Here is a 25,864-nt window from a genome sequence, read left to right on the forward strand (position 1 = left end):
AACAAATGTTTAACTCTTTTTCCAATATTAAACAAATGTGGAGGATGAATCCATTCTTTTGAGTTCAAGTTAGCACATTTAAGAAAAGAAAGGAGAAAAAAAACATATTTGTTTGACTGAACTAACCAAGTACATAAGAGTTTGCTGCTGCTGCTTAATTTGCTTCTTTTCTATGCCTGTGAGACACCATGATGCATGAAAACTTGCACCTCATTAAGTTACAAGAAATTCTTCCAGTGTGCTGTGCCTCCTCAGAATGTTTGGGTACATGAAATAACATGAATCTGAAAAGTGCATAGTTTCATGCATTTAATATCTCATGAATCACCAGGAATTATCACAACTTCACGTTTTTCATTCATGATGTTGTGCATTAATTAAAGTGTTAACTCAGGTAAGTATATCATCATAAAATAAGGTTTTAGTAAACATGAGCATATGCCAAAAATTTGGACCACTGATCCAAATACAACACAGAGCACATTACCAGTCCACCATCAGCCCTGCAAATAAAGTGGTGAACCATTTGATCCTTACTGTCTATTGTGTTATCAGGTATTTTCATCACAGGATGTAAACACATCCTGTGATGAACTTTATTGATTTTTTTTTTTTTTTTTTTTTTTTTTTTGGTGGTTATCACCAAAGACAGGATGTCCTGTTTCAACCAATGGAGCAAGATGTAGTTTTGTCCAGCATATGTCAGCCAGCAACTATAACTATTAAACCTTGCTTGCATTTAAAACAGCTTAAGTTGGGGAAAGAAAAACAGTACAACACTTGATTTTCATTAAGTCTTATTCAGTGATTGGAGGCTCTTGTAGTGTTATCAATTAATAAACTTTGTTGAAATTCATCAGATAGATTTGAGTTGGCAATTGTTGCAAATACCTGATAACACAATAGATAATAATGGTCAGTTGGTTTACCACTTTATTTGAAGGGCAACATGATGAACTCATGAATAACTGATGCTTAATTAATTAGGATTTCATGATGTGCTCTGTGTTGTAGTACGTTGGATTTGGTTCAGTGGTCTGTTTTTTTTTTTTTTTTTTTGCAAAGAATACATCGTGGTTATGTTTACTAAATCATAATGATATTCATACCTTAGTTAATGCCTTGATTAATATGTCATGACAGATATGAAGGAGAAACCTTGAGCTTGTGTTAATTCCTGATAATTCATGAGATATTGATGTGTGGAACAATACATTTTCATGCATGAATTCGTATTATTACCCTTGACAATAAAAAATGCAAAACCTAATTGCTGCTGTTTAGCTTTGTAGATCAGCCTAAATCATCTAAAACAAGTCAAAGATGCAAAATGTTCCACAGCTGTTGCATTAAAATCATTTGAAAGAATACAGAGTGCAGCATGTTGACCCTTTTAAAGAAACTAACTCACCAAAGACCCCAAGAGGTAGAAAATTCAACATCATGCTCAGTGAAGGAGATGCTGGGAAACATCCAGAGTCTGGGAAATGGATAAGTGAGCTGCAGTGCAGGAGCTCCTCAACGCTCTTCCAGTAACTCTGTATGTAAGCACGTGAAGGAAGTGACGAGATGAATTCATAACATTTCACAACTCATCCACACAGTATTTTTTTTTTTTTAAAGAGTTACAAGTTAGTTGCTGCCCAAAATGATTTCATTACAAAGTTATTTGCAGGTCATATAACACACACACACACACACACACACATACACACACACACACACACAGAAACACACTCATAATAAAATCTTGTAATTCCTATAACTTGTAGATTGGATTACACTCAACTCAGAGAGCAATCAGAAATGTTAGTGTATTGTATTTTCTCCCTCAAACAGGTGTTAATAAAAATGATCTATTTAAAAGAAGATTATTTTGCAGATTGTTCATTTTCTTGATGAGGATGCCGGAAGAGCACTGCTTTTGTTAACTTTCCACACCAAATCTTCTTGATTTTCCCCTGTTGCTGCCTCAGGAGATCAGTGTAGTCTGATCTGGTGATGGTGTGACTCTCTTCCAAGTAGTCAACCAAGTCAAGATTATCTTTTGTCTCCCATGATAGAAAATTACTTTGTATAAAAGGAAATTAACTGAAAAAAGACAAGACACCTTTACACCCACATTTACAACCTGACTGATATAATCAATCCTGTTTCTCTCACAACATACTGTTTCACAAGTACAAGCAATCCCAGTCACAATATAGATATCTCACTACTTGCATACCGCAAAACCATGCACATACACAGCATCACCTTGCCTGCAGACATCAACACCTTGCTTTTCCTGATGCAGAGAACCATTGTGTTTCCACAGCTTTGATTCCTCTTTTGTCTCTGGTTGGAAGTGATGAATCCAGAGCTTGTTGTGGATGATTGCATGGACACATGGAAATACCCAGCAGCAGGCATGGTGCTACACCAGGGCTAGGGGGCGCTATAGCCCCGTCCTAAATCTGCGTAGCCCCAGTTGAGTCCCCTCAAGCATTTTAGTATTTTTCTCGTTGAAATAAAGGAATATGTACAAGATGATAACCAGCCATTCTGTTCCTAGTCCAATTTCTGGCTGCATGCTAGTGCCGTACATGTACCCTATGATGTGTGTGTGTTTGGATATTATTATGTGGTATTAAGTTGGGTAATTTTGTATATTGTGTGTCTGTCAGAGCCTCATTTATTATTATGAATTAGCAACTGTAAGGCCTAACCCTGTCCCGTGGTGGGAACATGATTCCATCACTGATCTGGATCTGGGTGGAAGAAGATGGCGCATGCACACTGTCGGCCAGTTGGCCTAGTTTTGGAATAAAATGATGGCTTAGATTGTGAGGACAGCCAGCATGTTTTATATCGTATGTGCACAGCTGACAGGCGTGGGGGAAATGCACTTCTTGTTGTGGATATTGTTCCTTTCATTTCTTGTTTCTTGTTGCTGTTGATAGTATGATAGACATTTAATCCATAACATTATAACCAATGCACAGCAGGGCACATGCATATCACAGGCCTATAAGTTATTTTTGTTTGCAATAGAAATAAAATCACAAAGACTGTGATGATAGCTATGCAGTTCATTTTAGTTAGTGCACAGTCAACAGGCATGGGCTAAATGTATCACACTTCTTGTTGTGGCTGCACTTGGATATGGATATTATTAATTCCGTCATTAATTATTGATTTCATTTCATTTCCAATGTTATTAACTGTTAGGTGCCGCCACCCTCCTGTATTTGTGTGTGTGTGTTTTCCCTCCGTTTTCCCCTGCCCTTGATTTGCAGGCTGGGCGTGGCGGGCTCATTGGTTTCATCTCCCTCACCTGTCCCTTCACGCACCTGGTCTACATCTCCAATTATCTCCACCCTGCTACAGTAGGTAGGCTATGTTACCCTGGTTCAGACCTCCATTCTCCGCCAGTTCGTCATTTGCCATGCAAGGTAACTAATAATTCCATTATGAATTATTGATTTCATTTCTGATGTTGTGATAGCCATTTCATCTGAAACATTATTAACAATGCACAGCTGTCTGATTATGCAGATGAAGTTTCCTGGTAGCATAAATTGAAAGTAATATTTAATGTAAACATCTAGAGACACTAAATTACAAGGCTCTCTCTAACCTCATGCCCACCCTCCCACAAGCTACAACTAGCAGACTGAAAAGAATTAAAGTGAACAAGATTGAATTCCATTCTTCATATTTGCACGCTGTCTGCACCCTCACGAGTAGTAATCATTGACATATAATGTTATCACGCTGTAGTACAGGGGTCAGCAACCTCAGGGACGCGTGCCACCGTTGGAACGCCGCAGCATAATCATTGGCACACTGGCAAAGGCCCTCTCAGTAGGCCTATCACTTAAAATCACCCGTCAAGGATGGTACCAGCTCATGAGTGACAGCCTGAGTTTGAGTGAAAGCGCAAATTCCCGCCCACACACCGCATTTTGCAGGTGCAGCCGCTGTCCTGCTGCCCCGCTGCCCCGCCGCTCCGCCCACATTTACCGCAGAGACCGACACTTCAGGTGTGGTAACCATAACGTTAGCTTGCTGATGGCAGCGCTGCCGGCTAAAAAAGCTGAAGTTAGGGCATTCCAGCCCTCTTTGGACAGAGGAGTTTGGTTTTGTGTCTCAGAAGAACGGTGCGGTGTGCACTTTGTTTTGAGAATGTTGTGTGCTGAACGTCAAGTGTTAAGTGACATTTTGAGGCAAAGCACCAGACGGCTTTCACAGACCAAGCAGATAAAGTCGATTAAACGTGCTGTGTCCAGGTATGGGAATCAAGCCAGGCCAGCCCCCTCAAAGACCTCACCACTTCTAAAAATTATGCCGCTGAAGCTAGTTATCGCATTGCTCATTGCTTTGCTAAGCATGGAAAGCCGTTCACCAATGGAGAATATATTAAGGAGGCTTTTCCCAGTTGCTCAAATATGCTTTTTGAAAACTTGCCAAACAAAGAAACAATCAAGTCAAGAATCAAGGACATTCCCATGTCAGCAAGAAGTGTTCTGCGACATGTTGATGAAATGGCAGAAAATGTCAGAGATCAGCAAACAGCGGGGTTAAAAGATGCATGTGTGTGCAGGTGTGTTGGAAATGCTTTTTGTATTTTGTGTCAGACCATAATTTAACTTTGTTTTAGCCTACTGTTGATTATGGCACACTCATTGACAAGAGAATTTCAAACTGGCACTCCATGTCAAAAAGATTGCCGACCCCTGCTGTAGTACCAACTTCCAGTTAAAGGAGGGTGCCTTCCAGATACATACATACTGAACCACATATACATAAATACTTAGAATTTGGCAAAATGCATTTTAGAAAAGGGTAAAAAAAACAACATCTGGCTTCAAAGCTATGCTTAAAAGTAAAGAGGAACAACAACGATATAGAAATGTATTGGAGTCAGAAGTACAATATTTGTCTTTGAAATGTAGTGGAGTAGAAGTCATAAGTTTTTAAAAAAAAAAAAAAAAAAGTCTTTGTTACTGTCCACCATTGCATACTGGCATGCATATGGTTTATATACCATATTATATGTATGCATTTGTGTTAATGTAAGTATATGTTTACGAATGGATGTATACGTTTAGCCATAGATATACATGCATGTATTTATTTGCATGCCTGTATGTATGCATGTATGTATATGCATGAGAGAATGCTTGTATGTGCAAGTGTATTCTCTTTAGGCCTGAGTGGCTTCCCACACACAGTGGTTAAGACACTGAAGATTAAAAAATAAAACTATAAGAATCCTAGAAATGAATGATAAAAACAGCAAATGCAAAACTATTACCTTTGATAAGGACGATGCATTTAATGGTGCTACTTTGTGTATTTGGGGAAAAAATGCAGAATTTTTGCTTTAATCAATTTTGTGAAGATAATTTCATCAGAGTGGTTGAATTATTCCTTTACGTAGTAGTAGTAGTAGTAGTAGTAGTAGTAGTAATCGTAGTAGTAGTAATAGTAATAATAATAATGAACTTTATTTATATGGCAGCTTTCATACAGTAGCTCAATGTTCTTTACAATAAAATGAAGAAATGAAAATACATAAAAACAGGCAAATTACAACAACGCTAAAACAGAGCCATCAAATGGAAATTAAACAATAAAAGCTACAGGTCCTCCAACCCAAAAGACCACATAAATCATTTGTTTCAACCAGCAGGAGCGTTTTCTGAACGAGCGAGCTAGCCAGCCTGCACACCGGCTAGCGTGTCATTAAGGTCACTTAACTTAAAAACGTAACTACAGGTCATAATAAGATGCTGCACAAAGGGTTGTTTTTTGTCTCAATAAAAAGTTAGAAAATAGCATCAACAGGTACGCTAAAAACCATAAAATATGTGAGCGACAGAAATAAAACAAAGGAAAACATGAGAGCAATAAAATATGATGGGAAGGGAATTAAAATGAAGGAAATATGGCAGTTAGTTAAAAGCAATGTTTTAAAAAAAGTTGGTTAAAAATGTTCAGAGAGCTTGCATGTTTTATAGCCTTGAGTATAGAAGCAGAGGGTGTGTTTTTACAAATCTGTATTAATGCTTCACTTTGGCCACTGTTCAACAAACACCTCCAGTTTAGTTCAGTCCAACTTAAGCTGATTTTTAATTTATACATTCCCCTCAAAGTCCAAGTTCTTCGAATTTATATAGCAGACAGTTTCATGAGCCACTGAGAACCTCTCACAATAAGAAAACAGTTCAAGAACCTTTTTCAGTGGCAGCCCGCAGGCTAAACATTTTGATAAATGTTCTCGTGTGGATCATAAATGTCCACACTGGCTTCAGCAAAAGGCTCATCCCTGTCGTTGTCATCACCAGCATCATCATCACAAATGTTTTCGACTACCTCCTCCACAATAACAGAATCATTGCCTTCCTCTTCCGCCTAGGGGTCCTCTATAGTGGCATATATAGCTTCTTGAGAATCATAATACGCCACTCCCTCCTTGTTCTCCTTTGCCCCTGCTGGTTCCCACTGTTTCTCCATGGTGTCTTCTGGCTTAATGTTCTTGTATTCCTGCTCCTCCTCTTCCTCCTCATCATCATCATCACTGTCTACATGGTGGTTCCTGAATCTGACAGTCACTGAAACAAAAATGTTGTAACTTAACGTCACAAGAATGTGAAAGTCATCTTCTGAAATGAAAGCAGGAAAAAGATGAGACATAAAGAGCAACGACTTGTCTTTCCATGTAATGTACTGGATGTTATGGCGTGTACACACTTGGAGTTTGGATGTGAGCTTCAAGCTGCCTGGCTCCTCGTCTTCTCCTGTAGACCACACAGACGACCGCCAAGATGACCAGGAACAGCACCAGGCTGCTGGCTGCTACTAAACACAGCAGCAACAAGGGCACTGGGAGAGAAAACACATACAGATGTCCAATCACATTTTTGTCCATATAACCTTTTTAAGCGATAGCAGCATTATCTTCCTGGTCAAAAATATCTCAGCTACAGTAACTTGTGACTGCTGTTATTGCCATGACAGCAGCCACACAAGCCCAGGTTTTTTCTGCCTCTGAAGAAACATTTTTCAAAGCTCAGAGGTTATAATGTCTGCTTAGGTTTTAGGGATCCTCTTTCTGAAGACACACTTTTGGTGAAGTCAAAAAGAAACTTTATGGCCAAACCTGCTGCCTGGTGCTGGATAGTAACTGTCAGACTTGATCCTGCTGTATGTAATTACCCCCTTCATCTTTGTCTATATTGAGTATTACCGTAAGAGGTGTTCCTATGTCCAAGTTACATAGAGCAATGCTAGTTATTATGGGGTCGCTAGTTAGGAGGGGGCTGAAGTGATGGTCTTGTGATACACTGACCCCTTCTGCTCCTCCCGCATCACCGATCTCTTGCGATCACCTATCGGAAGAGATTGGTGACAGGTTTTTGAAAACAGGTTATGGTGATGTTGTATTATTATATCATTGTTACTGCAATATTTGCAAACAAGGAGTGGTCACATCCAAACTTCCATACTTACGGCTCCTGCATACTTTTGTTTTGGTTTTTGGTAGTTGTGTTTACCTAAAAGGTTACGGTTAAAGGTTGAGACAAGGTTTTGGACTTACTAGGGTTTTGTTGGTTTGGGCCTGATCTGGGTAACTTCCTTTGAGATGGCTATGGTTTGGGTTTGGTTATGGTTAGGTTTAGATTAGGAGTAAGATTTTTGTTTAAAACTAAATGGTGGATTTGGGGAGGGGAATAGGGTATGATGGCATTCCTGTAGAGTTACTGTTAGGTTGATACAAACCCTCTGATTTACACTAAGGCAAGCGCAAACCATGCAACTATGCATAAAAAAATCTTCCTTTTCCTCCACCTTTTGCTTCATATCATTATCCTCCTCATCAACATCTTTGTTTCTCCACAGGCATTCTACAGCAAATGGCCATACTGTGGAGCAAGCAGCAGTGATCCCCTCTCTGTACCACCTGAAGTTTTTACAGTGAAACGGCAACTTAAAATGTGCACTCCTCAAATGCGAAGGCACTGTGCAAGCAGGTCAGTGGAGAGTAGTGCAATCAGTCCAGGCATTTGAACCAGCAACCTTTTGGTCAAAGGCCTACCTTCTGAAGCTTCTTCATACCTCGTTACTCCCCCCCTTCCATTGGTTACAAGACTAAATTGATGTATCAGATTTTAATGAGAATACTGCAGTTGAAACTCTGCCCTCGTACACTGAACGATGACAGTCACCGGCATTGAGCTGGGGGAGCTGAAGTTGAGTGCAGCGATTTCGACTTGGTACACACAGCTGTAGATTCCCTGGTGTTTATACTCTGCCACAGGGAACAGAAAGGAGGCTGAGTGGTTGACTGCTGGCTTAGTGTCAATGTTGGAGCCAGAGAAGGTGAGGTGGAAGACACCTCCAGGATACTGGGGAGATATAGAGCAGGTGATGATGAAGCTGTGACCCCTTGTGATCTCTGAACGCTCAGCAAACCTGGCTCGCCCTGCATCAGGAGACGTCAGGATGATGCGGGGCTGATGCAGTTTCACTGTGTAAAGGCACAAAATTACATACATTAACAACAGCATGCACTTCTTGGATTTAATGTCAGTAAGGATTGGGACAGTTTTCTGTCCATTTTTATACTAGGAAAAACAACACACAAAGAACAACACTCTCTGTACAAAAAGTTTGTATAAATCATACTGGGCAGCCTCATCATCTCATCTCAGAGTGTGTGTGTGTGTTTTTTTTTGTTTTTTTTTTGTGCTTTTTTTGCGATATTAAAAGATGAACAGATTCAAACTAGAGAACAATGTTCAGTCATTGAAGAAGTGAAAATCAGCTGCACATTTGTTCTCATTCACTGAATGGGATTAGATGATTTAATGAGGGAGGCTGGTTCAAAACAGAGCTGGCTCAGTGGGCGAGGCTGCAGCTGCCACTGAACTTCAGGACTCAATAGCCCCACAGCACATTGGGACTCTCAGGAGTTAACAACAAGCACACCCAAACACCCAGGAAAGTTTTCTTTTCAATAGGAAGATGTCAGTAGCAAAACAACAGGAGGCAGTGAAATTCATAGTGAATGTTGAAAACCGGGATGCTGTAGTGTTTTACAGATATGAGACACCAAGACTGAAACCGGGACAATCCTGGACAAAAAAGGACATCTGGTCACCTTACTTTAAAACTGTCCAAACACAAACAGTCCTATCTATGTTCTTCACTCTAATCATTTATAGCTCAAAGTTATTTGTAGTTGTAGTAGCCATTTTTGTTTTTGTAAAAGAACTACAAGGGGTTGCATTTTGGGTCACATGATGGGATCTCCATGTGTCCAGCACTAAAAGAAAGAGACACAGGTGTGAGACATAAAGACACCAAGAAGAAATCGCTTTTCATCTTTATTACCATGGATTTCAAGCAAATAGTCTCACTGTGGTTGCAGCAGTGAGAATGAGTGATTGAATGAGTGAGTGCGCAGTGTGTTACGCTTTTCCAAATAAAAATATGACGTTACTGTTTGACAGTGACGTGCACAGGATTTTTGAAGGGCAGGGGCGAAAATGAAAAAAGGGCACTCTCTCTAGGGGGGTCCGAGGGCATGCTCCCCTGTGAGAAAATTTTTGAAAATTGTACATTTAAATCCATCTATCTGGTGCCTTTTGAAAGCAAAATCAAGCTAGATAGAACAGAACAGTGGTGCTCCGACCTGTAGGTCTAGGGCTATGTGAAAATACAGGTGCAAAAAAACCTCATGAATTGCAACTCTACTGTGACCAAATACACAGCAGCAGCGGCATTTTCAACCAAGAGGGCAGAGTTTGGTAGCTGGTTTGGTAGAAGAAAACAAGCCAATGTGATGTGAAACAATTACAAAAGGTTAAATTTCTCACCTGCAACAGAGACTGTGACAGTTTCACTTTTAGGAGCGATAAATGTTCGACTCAGAACTCTTGTCTCATAATGACAATGGTAGAGTCCCCAGTCACTGACGTCCAAGTTCGAGATGTTGAAGGTGGCAGGGTTGCTAGTTAAGTTCTGGCTCATTCGTGATGAGCCCGAGGTCCTCTTCAAAGTGAACGTTCCTTCCGAATGCCGAGTTGAGATTGAACAGGTGATGCTAATTGTTTCACCCAGTTTAATCTCACCGACAACATTCACATAGATCCTTGGCTGTGAGAGACTTACTGAGAAAGCAGCAAATTATTAACATGAAAATTTAGAACAATTTGTAATTCATCAAGGCTGTATCTCTGCGATGCCCAGGAATCTGTGTCTGACCAAAAAACTGTTGCCAAAACTGGTGGTTTAAAATACCACAATATTCTAACCATAGAAACTGAATGTGCAGAACCAGTGTGGGCCTTTGGTTCACGGCAAATTACTGTCACAGCGTCAGCAGAAGGGTTTGTTTACGTCTGTAGAACTGATGCAAAGCTAATGGAAACAAATTGTGAAAATACCTTTGTGGCCCTTGATTTTGGTTTTGGGAGGAAGTGAGTCCTACCTGGTAGGTTGTTAGTGGCTTTGCCAGACATTATTCAGTAACCTTGTTGACAACAACACAGCTAACTATATTATATTAATGTTAGCCTGTTAACTTCCCATAATTTTGTAATAACTTTAGCAGCATGCAGATGATTTAAATTTATTTTGTGCATTAACTTTAACTTCCCCCATTGTTGTTCATCCACTGAAAGGCCAAGTGGTTGTTTTGTCATGATGTAAATTCAATTAAGTTATTCAAACAAATTCTTCTAATGTGTTGACATCAGTTGCTACCACCTGGAAATACTGTGATTTGATGTGAAACAAAGTCCCAAAAAGGCCAGGTCTACTCATTCAGTTTCTATGATTCAACATGTACAATTTGCCTTGATCATTTTTTTTTTTTTACAAGTAAATGTAAGATCAAGTCCAGACATGGATTTGGTTCATGTATGGGTGAGGCAACATAACAGAAAGCCTGACTGGTGAACCATTGTGTGTAATGGACATGGAGGCATCACCCAACCACTTTACACAATACCACCCTTGTTTTCAAGGGAATGCATTGGACTGAATGATAACAGATTCAGAATGATAACTTTTATAATACAAGGTGGATTCACTAAATCTGAAAATCTGTGCAAGTTCTGCTGCCTTTCCTCATGGCTAAATTGTGCCTCCAGCACCTTAGCAAGATTTGACTGGGGGAGTCACGGCCATTCTGCTCCATTGTGCCAGGTTATGTCAACTATGTCAAGGTAAAGCATTATAACAAGTGTTTGCTCACCAATGCTGATGTTGACTGTGTTGCTGTGAGTGGTGGATTTCTGGGTCTCGAGGTGGCAGGTATACTGTCCCTCATCAGTGGGTGTGACTCTGGGCAGTGTTAGTGTCATACTGGTCTCTTGACATCCATGGGTCTCCTGACTGGGTATGGAAGCTCCATTCTTATATAAGCTGATAAGGAATGGAGTGCAGAACTGGGTGGAAACTTTACAGGTGAGGGCCAGGTCCTCTCCTTGTAAGAGGACTGTGTCGCTTGCAGATAGATCCACAGAAAGAGCCCTGCATTGGTGGTGTTGTACCGTCGGCCCTGTGGCGAAAAACCTTGTTATTACTTGTCTTCAGCTGATCATGCTCAGAGATCTTTAATTCCAACATTCCAACCCCGTCACAAGATAAGAATCCATAGCAAACACAGATTAATTTGTTATAATAGCTAAAGATTATCTTAATGCAACTCAATTTTTACAAATTTTATTCCAACACACACCAGCATCACCTTATCTGCTGACACTTGATCCAAATTCTCTTTTTGGTTCTAGAGACAGAGAGATCACAGAGTGCTCACTTTAATATCTTAAATATAAAAAGCTACTGTGGTGAGGTGTTGTAATTGTTGTGTATCTCCTTCAAACGATCAAGAGTTTGATAACAATACCTTAAAAGTCAAAGGAGAGAAGGGTACAGCACACTGACATTTAGTTGAGATAAACATTCAAAAATACTTCTCACCTGCACAGGTGACACCAGCATCTTCATGATGACCACAGTTTTCTATCCCAAACCCACTGTGTGGGCAATCAGTTAGGGAACTTTCATTTCCTAAACAGCTCACATCATCGAGCCAGATCATGCCCTCTCCTTCATCCAAGTAATCACTGTCAAGGACCCCCGTTGCCGTTCCACAGCCCAGCTCCCTACAAACCACCTGAGCATCCTTGATGTTCCAGTAATCATCACAGACTGTTCCCCAGCTGTTGTTGTAGAAAACCTCAACTCTTCCAGAGCACAGAGTCGAGCCAACTAATTTGATCCTTGCGCCATCTGTAAGGCACAGATGACACAATTCAAAAGATTTTGCACCTTTCCTGAATGTAAAACTAAAAGATTTTTCAAATGTTGTATGTTAATTGAAGAAGTTACTGACCTGCTGGTGAAGATGAGGTCAGGAAAAAAGAGACTATAGGAGAGAAAACATATAGATACAATGTTTCATGGCAGATGTGTTAAGTATAAGGATAGTTTGTTTTTAAGTGCATCTATTATTTGCCTTATTAACATATTGTAAACTGTCTGTTATTCACTTTAGGAATGATGTTTGCATGCTTTGGCCATTTATGTCTAAGTTTTAACTTATTTAGTGACTCAAGATTGTTTTGATAAATGACTGAATATGATATAATCTTTCATGTAGAGAATTAATTATTGGACTATTCCTTACATAGTCTTATTGCACTGGGTGTATTTGTATTTATGACACCAAAGTATATAGTGTGTTTTTTATTTATGGCCCTACAGTGTTCTGATGTTACAAAGCAATGTATTCAGGTTCATAATGTCCATTGCTGAAGCTAAATATCATTAGTGATCACACATTTAAGAAAAAATAAATATTTGATTGATTACTTTTTTTTTTTTTTTTTTTTTAACTTACTTAAATATGATACTTATGTGTTACATCATATCTGAATATATTGATACAGATCAATCTGTTAGTATGATATGGACATTTTATTATATTTAACAAATGTTTAACTCTTTTTCCAATATTAAATAAATGTGGAGGATGAATCCATTCTTTTGAGTTCAAGTTAACACATTTAAGAGACACCATGATGCATGAAAACTTGCACCTCATTAAGTTACAAGAAATTCTTCCAGTGTGCTGTGCCTCCTCAGAACGTTTGGGTACATGAAATAACATGAATCTGAAAAGTGCATATTTTCATGCATTTATACCTCATGAATCACCAGGAATTATCACAAGTTCACATAAGGTAAGTATATCATCATAAAATAAGGTTTTAATAAGCATGATCATATGCCAAAAATTTGGACCACTGATCCAAATACAACACAGAGCACATTACCAGTCCACCATCAGCCCTGCAAATAAAGTGGTGAACCATTTGATCCTTGCTGTCTATCATGTTATCAGGTATTTTCATCACAGGATGTATACACATCCTGTGATGAACTTTATTGATATATTTTTTTTTTTTTGGTGGTTATCACCAAAACAGGATGTCCTCTTTCAACCTATGGAGCAAGATGTAGTTTTTTGTCCAGCATATATCCGCCAGCAACTATAACTATTAAACTTTGCTTGCGTTTAAAACGGCTTATGTTGGGGGAAAGAAAAACAGTACAACACTTCTTGATTTTCATCAAGTCTTCTTCACAGATTGGAGGATCTTTTAAAGAGTGTTATAAATTAATAAACTTTGTTGAAATTCATCAGATAGATTTGAGTTTGTAATTGTTGCAAATACCTGATAACATGATGGATAATAATGATCATTTGGTTTACCACTTTATTTGAAGGGCAACATGATGAACTCATGAATAACTGATGCTTAATTAATTAGGATTTCATGATGTGCTCTCTGTTATAGTGGGTTGGATTTGGTTCAGTGGTCTGTTTTTTTGCAAAGAATACATCATGGTTATGCTTACTAAATCATAATGATATTCATACCTTAGTTAATGCCTTGATTAATATGTCATGAGGGATATGAAGGAGAAACTTTTAGCTTGTGTTAATTCCTGATAATTCATGAGATACTGATGTGTGGAACAATACATTTTCATGCATGAATTCGTGTTATTACCCTTCACAATAAAAAATGCAAAACCTAATTGCTGCTGTTTAGCTTTGTAGATCAGCCTAAATCATCTAAAACAAGTCAAAGATGCAAAATGTTCCACAGCTGTTGCATTAAAATCATTTGAAAGAATACAGAGTGCAGCATGTTGACCCTTTTAAAGAAACTGACTTACCAAAGACCCCAAGAGGTAGAAAATTCAACATCATGCTCAGTGAAGGAGATGCTGGGAAACATCCAGAGTCTCGGAAATGGATAAGTGAGCTGCAGTGCAGGAGCTCCTCAACGCTCTTCCAGTAACTGTGTATGTAAGCACGTGAAGGAAGTGACCAGATGAATTCATAACATTTCACAACTCATCCACACAGTATTTTTTTTTTTTTAAGAGTTACAAGTTAGTTGCTGCCCAAAATGATTTCATTACAAAGTTATTTGCAGGTCATATAACACACACACACACACACACACACACACACACACACACACACACACACACACACACACACACACACACACACACACACACACAAACACACTCATAATAAAATCTTGTAATTCCTATAACTTGTAGATTGGATTACACTCAACTCAGAGAGCAATCAGAAATGTTAGTGTATTGTATTTTCTCCCTCAAACAGGTGTTAATAAAAATGATCTATTTAAAAGAAGATTATTTTGCAGATTGTTCATTTTCTTGATGAGGATGCCGGAAGAGCACTGCTTTTGTTAACTTTCCACACCAAATCTTCTTGATTTTCCCCTGTTGCTGTCTCAGGAGATCAGTGTAGTCTGACCTGGTGATGGTGTGACTCTCTTCCAAGTAGTCAACCAAGTCAAGATTACCTTTTGTCTCCCATGATAGAAAATTACTTTGTATAAAAGGAAATTAACTGAAAAAAGACAAGACACCTTTACACCCACATTTACAACCTGACTGATATAATCAATCCTGTTTCTCTCACAACACACTGTTTCACAAGTACAAGCAATCCCAGTCACAATATAGATATCTCACTACTTGCATACCGCAAAACCATACACATACACAGCATCACCTTGCCTGCAGACATCAACACCTTGCTTTTCCTGATGCAGAGAACCATTGCGTTTCCACAGCTTTGATTCCTCTTTTGTCTCTGGTTGGAAGTGATGAATCCAGAGCTTGTTGTGGATGATTGCATGGACACATGGAAATACCCAGCAGCAGGCATGGTGCTACACCAGGGCTAGGGGGCGCTATAGCCCCGTCCTAAATCTGCGTAGCCCCAGTTGAGCCCCCTCAAGCATTTTAGTATTTTTCTCGTTGAAATAAAGGAATATGTACAAGTTGATAGCCAGCCATTCTGTTCCTAGTCCAATTTCTGGCTGCATGCTAGTGCCGTACATGTACCCTATGTTGTGTGTGTGTTTGGATATTATTATGTGGTATTAAGTCGGGTAATTTTGTATATTGTGTGTCTGTCAGAGCCTCATTTATTATTATGAATTAGCAACTGTAAGGCCTAACCCTGTCCCGTGGTGGGAACATGATTCCATCACTGATCTGGCTCTGGGTGGAAGAAGATGATGCATGCACACTGTTGGCCAGTTGGCCTAGTTTTGGAATAAAATGATGGCTTAGATTGTGAGGACAGCCAGCATGTTTTATATCGTATGTGCACAGCTGACAGGCGTGGGGGAAATGCACTTCTTGTTGTGGATATTGTTCCTTTCATTTCTTGTTTCTTGTTGCTGTTGATAGTATGATAGACATTTAATCCATAACATTATAACCAATGCACAGCAGGGCACATGCATATCACAGGCCTATAAGTTCTTTTTGTTTGCAATAGAAATAAAATCACAAAGACTGTGATGATAGCTATGCAGTTCATTTTAGTTAGTGCACAGTCAACAGGCATGGGCTAAATGTATCACACTTCTTGTTGTGGCTGCACTTGGATATGGATATTATTAATTCCATCATTAATTATTGATTTCATTTCATTTCCAATGTTATTAACTGTTAGGTGCCGCCTCCCTCCTGTATTTGTGTGTGTGTGTTTTCCCTCCGTTTTCCCCTGCCCTTGATTTGCAGGCTGGGCGTGGCGGGCTCATTGGTTTCATCTCCCTCACCTGTCCCTTCACGCACCTGGTCTACATCTCCAATTATCTCCACCCTGCTACAGTAGGTAGGCTATGTTACCCTGGTTCAGACCTCCATTCTCCGCCAGTTCGTCATTTGCCATGCAAGGTAACTAATAATTCCATTATGAATTATTGATTTCATTTCTGATGTTGTGATAGCCATTTCATCTGAAACATTATTAACAATGCACAGCTGTCTGATTATGCAGATGAAGTTTCCTGGTAGCATAAATTGAAAGTAATATTTAATGTAAACATCTAGAGACACTAAATTACAAGGCTCTCTCTAACCTCATGCCCACCCTCCCACAGGCTACAACTAGCAGACTGAACTAGAATTAAAGTTTGAACAAGATTGAATTCCATTCTTCATATTTGCATGCTGTCTGCACCCTCACGAGTAGTAATCATTGACATATAATGTTATCACGCTGTAGTACAGGGGTCAGCAACCTCAGGGACGCGTGCCACCGTTGGAACGCCGCAGCATAATCATTGGCACACTGGCAAAGGCCCTCTCAGTAGGCCTATCACTTAAAATCACCCGTCAAGGATGGTACCAGCTCATGAGTGACAGCCTGAGTTTGAGTGACAGCGCAAACTCCCGCCCACACACTGCATTTTGCAGGTGCAGCCGCTGTCCTGCTGCCCCGCTGCCCCGCCCACATTTACCACAGAGACCGATGCTTCAGGTGTGGTAACCATAACGTTAGCTTGCTGATGGCAGCGCTGCCGGCTAAAAAAGCTGAAGTTAGGGCATTCCAGCCCTCTTTGGACAGAGGAGTTTGGTTTTGTGTCTCAGAAGAACGGTGCGGTGTGCACTTTGTTTTGAGAATGTTGTGTGCTGAACGTCAAGTGTTAAGTGACATTTTGAGGCAAAGCACCAGACGGCTTTCACAGACCAAGCAGATAAAGTCGATTAAACGTGCTGTGTCCAGGTATGGGAATCAAGCCAGGCCAGCCCCCTCAAAGACCTCGCCACTGCTAAAAATTATGTCGCTGAAGCTAGTTATCGCATTGCTCATTGCTTTGCTAAGCATGGAAAGCCGTTCACCAATGGAGAATATATTAAGGAGGCTTTTCCCAGTTGCTCAAATATGCTTTTTGAAAACTTGCCAAACAAAGAAACAATCAAAACAAGTCAAGAAATATGGACATTCCCATGTCAGCAAGAAGTGTTCTGCGACATGTTGATGAAATGGCAGAAAATGTCAGAGATCAGCAAAAAGATGCATGTGTGTGCAGGTGTGTTGGAAATGCTTTTGTATTTTGTGTCATACCATAATTTAACTTTGTTTTAGCCTGCTGTTGATTATGGCACACTCATTGACAAGAGAATTTCAAACTGGCACTCCATGTCAAAAAGATTGCCGACCCCTGCTGTAGTACCAACTTCCAGTTAAAGGATGGTGCCTTCCAGATACAGACCTACTGAACCACATATACATAAATACTTAGAATTTGGCAAAATGCATTTTAGAAAAGGGTAAAAAAAACAACATCTGGCTTCAAAGCTATGCTTAAAAGTAAAGAGGAACAACAACGATATAGAAATGTATTGGAGTCAGAAGTACAACATTTGTCTTTGAAATGTAGTGGAGTAGAAGTCATAAGTTAAAAAAAAAAAGTCTTTGTTACTGTCCACCATTGCATACTGGCATGCATATGGTTTATATACCATATTATGTATGCATTTGTGTTAATGTAAGTATATGTTTACGAATGGATGTATACGTTTAGCCATAGATATGCATGCATGTATGTATATGCATGAGAGAATGCTTGTATGTGCAAGTGTATTCTCTTTCGGCCTGAGTGGCTTCCCACACACAGTGGTTAAGACACTGAAGATTAAAAAATAAAATTAAAAGAATCCTAGAAATGAATGATAAAAACAGCAAATGCAAAACTATTACCTTTGATAAGGATGATGCATTTAATGGTGCTACTTTGTGTATTTGGGGAAAAATGCAGAATTTTTGCTTTAATCAATTTTGTGAAGATAATTTCATCAGAGTGGTTGAATTATTCCTTTACGTAGTAGTAGTAGTAGTAGTAGTAGTAGTAGTAGTAGTAGTAGTAGTGGTAGTAGTAGTAATAGTAATAATAATAATGAACTTTATTTATATAGCAACTTTCATACAGTAGCACAATGTTCTTTACAATAAAATGAAGAAATGAGAATACATAAAAACAGGCAAATTACAACAATGCTAAAACAGAGCCATCAAATGGAAATTAAACAATAAAAGCTACAGGTCCTCCAACCCAAAAGACCACATAAATCATTTGTTTCAACCAGCCGGAGCGTTTTCTGAACGAGCGAGCTCGCCAGCCTGCACACCGGCTAGCGTGTCATTAAGGTCACTTAACTTAAAAACGTAACTACAGGTCATAATAAGATGCTTTACAAAGGGTTGTTTTTTGTCTCAATAAAAAGTTAGAAAATAGCATCAACAGGTACGCTAAGAACCATAAAATATGTAAAAGACAGGAATAAAACAAAGGAAAACATAAGAGCAATAAAATAGCTTGCATGTTTTATAGCCTTGGGTAGAGGGTGTGTGTTTTTACAAATTCTGTATCAACGCTTCACTTTGGCACATTGCCACTGTTCAACAAACACCTCCATATTAGTTCAGTCCAACTTAAGCTGATTTTTAATTTAGACATTCATTCATCCATCCAGCGTGAACAAATGATGAAGCCATCAGACAGTTTACATAGCTTGTAGGTCTAATGTCCAAATGCATCATCTGGACCCCTGCTCAGCTATATGCTAAAATAAACACGCTACAAACTGAAATAGAAATGGACAGAAAAGGACACAAGCTCTGAGTTTCCCCTCAAAGTCCAAGTTCTTCAAATGTATAGAGCAGACAGTTTCATGAGCCACTGAGAACCTCTCACAATAAGAAAACAGTTCAAGAACCTTTATCAGTGGCAGGCTAAACATTTTGATAAATTTTCTCATCCCTATTGTTGTCATCACCAGCATCATCATCACAAATGTTTTCGACTACCTCCTCCACAATAACAGAATCATTGCCTTCCTCTTCCGCCCAGGCGTCCTCTACAGCTACATAGATAGCTTCTTGAGAATCATAATACGCCACCCCCTCCTCGTTCTCCTTTGCCCCTGCTGGCTCCTACTGTGTCTCCATGGTGTCTTCTGGCTTAATGTTCTTGTAGACCTGCTCCTCCTCTTCCTCCTCATCATCATGATCACTGTCTACATGGTGGTTCCTGAATCTGACAGTCACTGAAACAAAAATGTTGTAACTTAACATCACAAGAATGTGAAAATCATCTTCTGAAATGAAAGCAGGAAAAAGATGAGACAAAAAGAGCAACGACTTGTCTTTCCATGTAATGTACTGGATGTTATGGTGTGTACACACTTGGAGTTTGGATGTGAGCTTCAAGCTGCATGGCTCCTCGTCTTCTTCTGTAGACCACACAGACGACCGCCAACGTGACCAGGAACAGCACCAGGCTGCGGGCTGCTACTAAACACAGCAGCAACGAGGGCACTGAGAGAGAAAACACATACAGATGTCCAATCACATTTTTGTCCATATAACCTTTTTAAGCGATAGTTTGGATTCTTACCTATATGGTTGTGTTTGCTGCTCAGTGTGATTGCAATACATCCACCAAGTTTGGCCCATTAACTTTGCCTATCATAAGAATGAGTGCTTCACCGGGAGTGTACTGCTGAAAATGAATGAGAGTAGATAGATCGGAAAACCTGATGCTGACTGGCGATTTAAAGCTGAAAATTTGTTTTGAAGGTTACACAACAGCATACATTAGTATTGGTCTCACCAGTGATTGTTAGACATATTAAAAAGATGTCACATTTTTTCAGTGCACCATGTCTTTACAATGAGAAAGTTTACAATGGGAAATTTTGAAGTGCTAAAGATGGCAGCACGTCAATGTAAGATACACGATCAGCAGTGATTTTATGACAGATTCAACAGACAACAACGCTGCAAGCCCAAACGAGCTGCAACAAGCCCAGTGATGACTGCAGGTAAACACAGGTAAAAACACTGCATGCCTTTGTAAAACTCTGTAGCTTGTCTCTGTAGCTTGATTGTGTGCCTAATATACAGTGATGTGGCGTGCCTTTTCCACTAGGTGGGGCTAGCTGCTGCTAGGCTAGCGGATTCTGAAAGTTTTAAAAAAAGTTTCTTTACAGTCATCACCACAGCACCACAACCTTAACTAAGGACTTTGGATATTCATCAACACCTAAAACAACTAATACAAGAAAAGTTGCTGATACAACCATATTTCCTGTAGTCCCCATGGGGGAAAATTGCCAAATCTGGAAATATTGCTTAGGTATAAAGCTTTCCATCCCGTTTCTTTCGGCGTGCAGTGTCAACCAGTCAGGGGCAACCAGGAAAAGCCGAACACGTTACAAACATACTGCCATCAGGCGGGGAAAAGTATGCCCTTTGGTACCCACAGATTGCTGCAGAGCAAATTGTGGTAATCTTGCTGCGTGCTACGCTCTCTTCCTCTTTAAAGTCTATCCATCTCGTTTCACTTTGAGCAAAAGTTTTTTGGCCTCGGTATCGCCCTGTAGATTGAATATGGAATCAGAGGTCTACTGCTGGTGACACAGTGGCTGTTAGTGCTATGGCAGAAAATAGTTCCACCATTTAGGAAACCTAGAATTTGAAAAGAGAAACTACTACAAATGTGGGCTGTTGTGTGTTCATCAAAAACGTTTTTCACCTTTTGTCGCTGTTTCCCTGTCTTTAGCTACTTTGTTCATTTTGGAGCATGACACCCCTAATGAAGCCCCCCCCCACCAAGCCACTCCCAGCTCTTGCAGTAGGAAAGGACTCAATGGACCAAACTCGGTGGATGTATTACACTCACATGGGGCAGCAAATAGGATGAGTACTTTAAGAACATGTTGTCAGGTCTTTGTATTTTTTTTGTAAAATGATGTTTTAAATTTCTGTTTCAGATACATTTTATTTGGACTGTAACAGAGAGTCAACATTTTATCAGTTGAATTTTAGAATTTGATCAATGTAGACACCTGCTTCATATCAAGCTGTCTGTTGTAATGGTGACAGCTGATGTTCGGGCACAGAGAGGAAACATAGCTGCCTTAACCCTTTGGTGCATAGCGGTCACTACAGTGGACAGCTGTTTAAAAGTCATCTTCTACTAAATGCAATGGTTTCTATGGTGGAATTGCATGTCAGCTGTCAGCTGCTCTCTGCTGCACCCCCCCATTGAGGTTTATGCAGAGACTGTCAGTTCTTGTTGCTGAAAACATATTAATATTAGTATCATGACATGGTAATACCAGTCCTGCATCCTTAAAGAAGTATGGAGACTCACAAAAGTGGCCATGCCCTAAGAGGAGTAAAAACACATAAGAAAAAAATCTTTACTCAGGCTTTCATAATTCATGCATCAAAGAGTTAATGATTATAACTATGTCACTTATAATTTCATAGACTAGACTATCCATTTGTTAATGTATCTTATTATTTTTTATCGAGTTTGATGAAACTGTGGGGTCAGAACTATTCTAAACCATATTTTGTTTTCTTTTCTTCAAAATAAAAATTCCCCACCAAGGTTTGACATCTAAGTATGACAAGTGCGACATGTAAAGGAAACCTAATGGTGAATACTCCCAGACCACTAAGCTGTTGCAGCTTTCGGTTTAACACCCACACCCTGACACATGGCCTGTTTCGGAGAAAAATTAGTGCATATTATCTTCCTGGTCAAAAATATCTCAGCTACAGTAACATGTGATCGCTGTTATTGCCATGACAGCAGCCACACAAGCCCAGTTTTTTTCTGCCTCGGAAGAAACATTTTTCAAAGCTCAGAGGTTATAATGTCTGCTTAGGTTTTAGGGATCCTCTTTCTGAAGACACACTTTTGGTGAAGTCAAAAAGAAACTTTACGGCCAAACCTGCTGCCTGGTGCTGGGTGGTAGGAACTGTCAGACTTGGTCCCGCTGTATGTAATTACCCCCTTCATCTTTGTCTATATTGAGTATTACCATAAGAGGTGTTCCTATGTCCAAGTTAGGGGGGCACAACATAGGGGGCACAACTGTTTTCAATTAAGCGAGTGATTTACTAACACCTGTCCTCATCTTCCTTTTCCTCCACCTCTTGCTTCATATCATTATCCTCGTCATCAACATCTTTGTTTCTCCACAGGCATTCTACAGCAAATGGCCATACTGTGGAGCAAGCAGCAGTGATCCCCTCTCTGGACCATGCAGTGGCTAACAACCTTTTGGTCACAGGCCTACCTTTTGAAGCTACTTCATACCTCATTACCCCTCCATTCCATTAGTTACAGGCTGAAATTTTAAATTAATGTATCAGATTTTAATGAGAATACTGCAGTTGAAACTCTGCCCTCGTACACTTAATGATGACAGTCACCGGCATTGAGCTGGGAGAGCTCAAGTTGTGTGATGCGACTTCGACTTGGTACACACAGCTGTAGATTCCCTGGTGTTTATATTCTGCCACAGGGAACAGAAAGGAGGCTGAGTGGTTGACTGCTGGCTTAGTGTCAATGTTGGAGCCAGAGAAGGTGAGGTGGAAGACGCCTCCAGGATACTGGGGAGAAATAGAGCAGGTGATGATGAAGCTGTGACCCCTGGTGATGTCTGAACGCTCAGCAAACCTGGCTAGCCCTCCATCAGGAGACGTCAGGAAGATGCGTGGCTGATTCAATTTCACTGGGTGTAGAAAAAAAGACAGAATAAAAGAAAACGGAAACAAAAATTGAATATATTAACAGCAAGATGCACTTCCTTCCTGTATTTGAAAATCAGTGAGGGTGAGGATGGTGCTCTGCCCACATCTGTATTGGGGAAAAACATACAAAGATCAGTACTTTCCATGCAAGTTTGCATCCAATAAGGTAAAAATAATACCTTACTGGATGCAATTAGATGGGCCAGGTAGACTCAAAAGTGATACTGTTAGATTTATGGACATTAGATACATGCCCAGTCAGCATTCACACACTAGCATAACACATTCTAGAAACAAGGCATGGACAGTGGTTGGCCTGTCCATGTCCAGGTAACTGGCCAATTATACACTCCTGATCAAAATTTTAAGACCAGTTGAGAAATGGCAAGAATTTACATTTTGCACTGTTGGATCTTAAGAAGGTTCTAAGTAGTGCTTCAAAATGCAAAAAGAAGTAATCGGAGTGAGACAAAAAAAAAAAAAAAAAAAAATGAGGAAGCAAGTTATTGCAAACAACCATTAAACTGAAATAGGCTGTTCATCAGCTGATCAAAAGTTTAAGACCACAGCCTTTAAAAGCCCAAATCTTCGTTAAGAGTCTGTTGCGTTTGCATCTTCGTCAGACATATTGAGGAAGGATCACACCAAATAAGTAGCTTACTTATTATTTATTTTCTTCACAGCCCCGGCAACACATCAGCAGCCATGGTAGAACATGCGAAAAAACGTGCACACACCTCCACCTGTTTTACTTCCTTGTATATATAAAAAGGGCGTAAAGGTGTACTACATACAGTTTACGACAGTCATGTGATGACATTACACCAATACGATTGCATAAGATGAACAGGTGGTAAATCACATAAATGGGAGTATACATAAAACAAAAACAAATAATAATAGTACATCCCAAATATTTGATGAGATCACATAACTTAACAGAGTCAGTGTCATTTTCTGTCAGGTATCCACACTGTCATGACCTCCTGATGGCAAAGGCAAAAAAGCCTTCCCTCCATGAATGCGGTCGGATTATTGAGCTGCATAAGCAAGGCCTCTCGGTTGTGTGTAGGTCCAACCTCTGTACGGGGCAGGCCCAGCCCAAGAAGATAAATGTGTATCATTTCCTAATATTGGGACTCTTTCTGACTGAGATCCTGTGAGAGCTCTGTCACCCTGAGCCCAGTGCTGCCTTACTTTATATGTGACCATAATAAATATTTCATCTGAGAACTGAAGATTTTCTCCGGTTTGTTCTTGGGCTTTCAGCAAAAGAATCGGGTGCTAACATGCCTTCATGCCATTAGACCCATCAGTGTTCGTCTACCTCAAACTGCAGCTACTCTTTCTACTTCCTGATTGTTTTCATGTTTCTGCTTTTATAGCTGACTAAAACGGCACCCATATCCATCTCTGCTTTCATATATGCAGAGGGCATGGTTGAAGTGCTGGACCTTGCAATGGCTGAGCCTCTTCTGCTGAACTTTTAAGAGGCAACATTTGATGCATTGTCACTGGGGTTTAGTTCATCTTGATTGTCCTTGCTGAAACATGGGATGCACTGTCAAGACCTGCACGCTCATTTGTAGACTGAGAGTGTGTATCAGTGTATTAGTGGGTGCAACTTGGGGGCAAAAACTTCAATTATTTTAATTACAGTATAATACGTTTAATATAATTACAATAATAATTAGGGCCCTCGCCTCTCTGGAAGAGGGCCCTATCGTATCTGTAGCGTTTCTTTTTCTTTTTCTTCTTCTTCATTATTATTATGTCTCTTTGAAGCTTAATTAAACATGCTCAAAAACTCACCAAATACAGAACATACATCAGGTCTGGCGAAAAATTTGCTAAAATCAAAAAACGGACCCCCCCTAACTGTAAAAATGAGCTCACTAGCGCCACCTAGCCACCTAGGCCACAAATGCAGCCGCTGCAGCCCACAGGACTGTGATAGAAAGACCAAACCAACCAACCCCCCCCACTTAAAATCAACAGGAAGTCCGCAATTTGCGTTTGAAAGTCACATTTTCGCCCCAAATTTTCACTTTGCAGGAAATCCATCTCCTCCCAGGGCGTAAATGGAATCGGCTTGAAAATTTAATACATGTCAGAGGACACAGTGTGTAACAAGAGTTACTCAGGACTTCGTCATTACTTGATTCTAGTATATAAGCCCTCAAAGTCGTAGTGGTCAAAAGGCCCCTGCAGTCCAAAGTAAAAGTCTGACTGCTTTCAAACCTATGCCGATGGAAAGAGGACGAAAATTCCTACAAAAATATGATATTTTGTGTAGATTTGAACAAGTTTGTGGCCGCTGTGAAGACTTGTATACCAGTTTTGACTCTGCTCTGCTCTCCACTCTAGGTCATGTGACACACTCTAGCTGCCTGCACATCCCCCAATACACATCCATTGTAAAGAGTGTGAGGCAGCAGAAACAACTCTCAAACTAAAACTGTGAAAACTCCAAAACAGTACAAGACGGCAAAAACTTGTCAATACGAGATTTATAGATCAAGGTCTTGTGCCACATTTAAACTTCAAACAAAGTCTGTCACTCAAACTATGTTTGCAAGGTAAAAGCTCAAACAGGGGTGGTTTTGCTCCATTTCTCCATTGGATTGAATGAGGACTTCTCTGTCTGCCTGCATTTTGGTCTGCTCTTCACACAGCTGCCGCTACTCATTTCAAGCACACAATAGGACATTGTGTGTGTGTGTGTGTGTGTGTGTGTGTGTGTGCGCGCGCGCGCGAGTGAGTGAGTGAGTGAGTGAGAGTGAGTGAGTGAGTGAGTGAGTGAGTGAGTGAGTGAGTGAGTGAGTGAGTGAGTGAGTGAGTGAGTGAGTGAGTGAGTGAGTGAGTGAGTGAGTGAGTGAGTGAGTGTGTGTGTGTGTGTGT

The 25,864-nt window shown here is 40.0% G+C and overlaps 1 protein-coding gene across 1 annotated transcript in view; it reads right to left on the reverse strand.

Annotated features, from left to right (window-relative positions):
* Positions 1-19,345: 19,345 nt before the first annotated feature.
* LOC115363036 (uncharacterized) overlaps positions 19,346-25,864 on the reverse strand; it is a 31,867-nt gene continuing 25,348 nt past the window's right edge. Inside the window, exons 3-5 of the mRNA XM_030057110.1 lie at positions 22,624-22,944; positions 19,598-19,729; positions 19,346-19,458 (exon numbers count right to left, since the gene is read on the reverse strand). Coding sequence (XP_029912970.1) covers positions 19,346-19,458; positions 19,598-19,729; positions 22,624-22,944 — 566 coding nt within the window. The remainder of the gene's footprint in view (positions 19,459-19,597; positions 19,730-22,623; positions 22,945-25,864) is intronic.

The sequence above is a fragment of the Myripristis murdjan genome, chromosome 8 (genome assembly GCF_902150065.1).
Source record: "Myripristis murdjan chromosome 8, fMyrMur1.1, whole genome shotgun sequence".
NCBI lineage: Eukaryota > Metazoa > Chordata > Actinopteri > Holocentriformes > Holocentridae > Myripristis > Myripristis murdjan.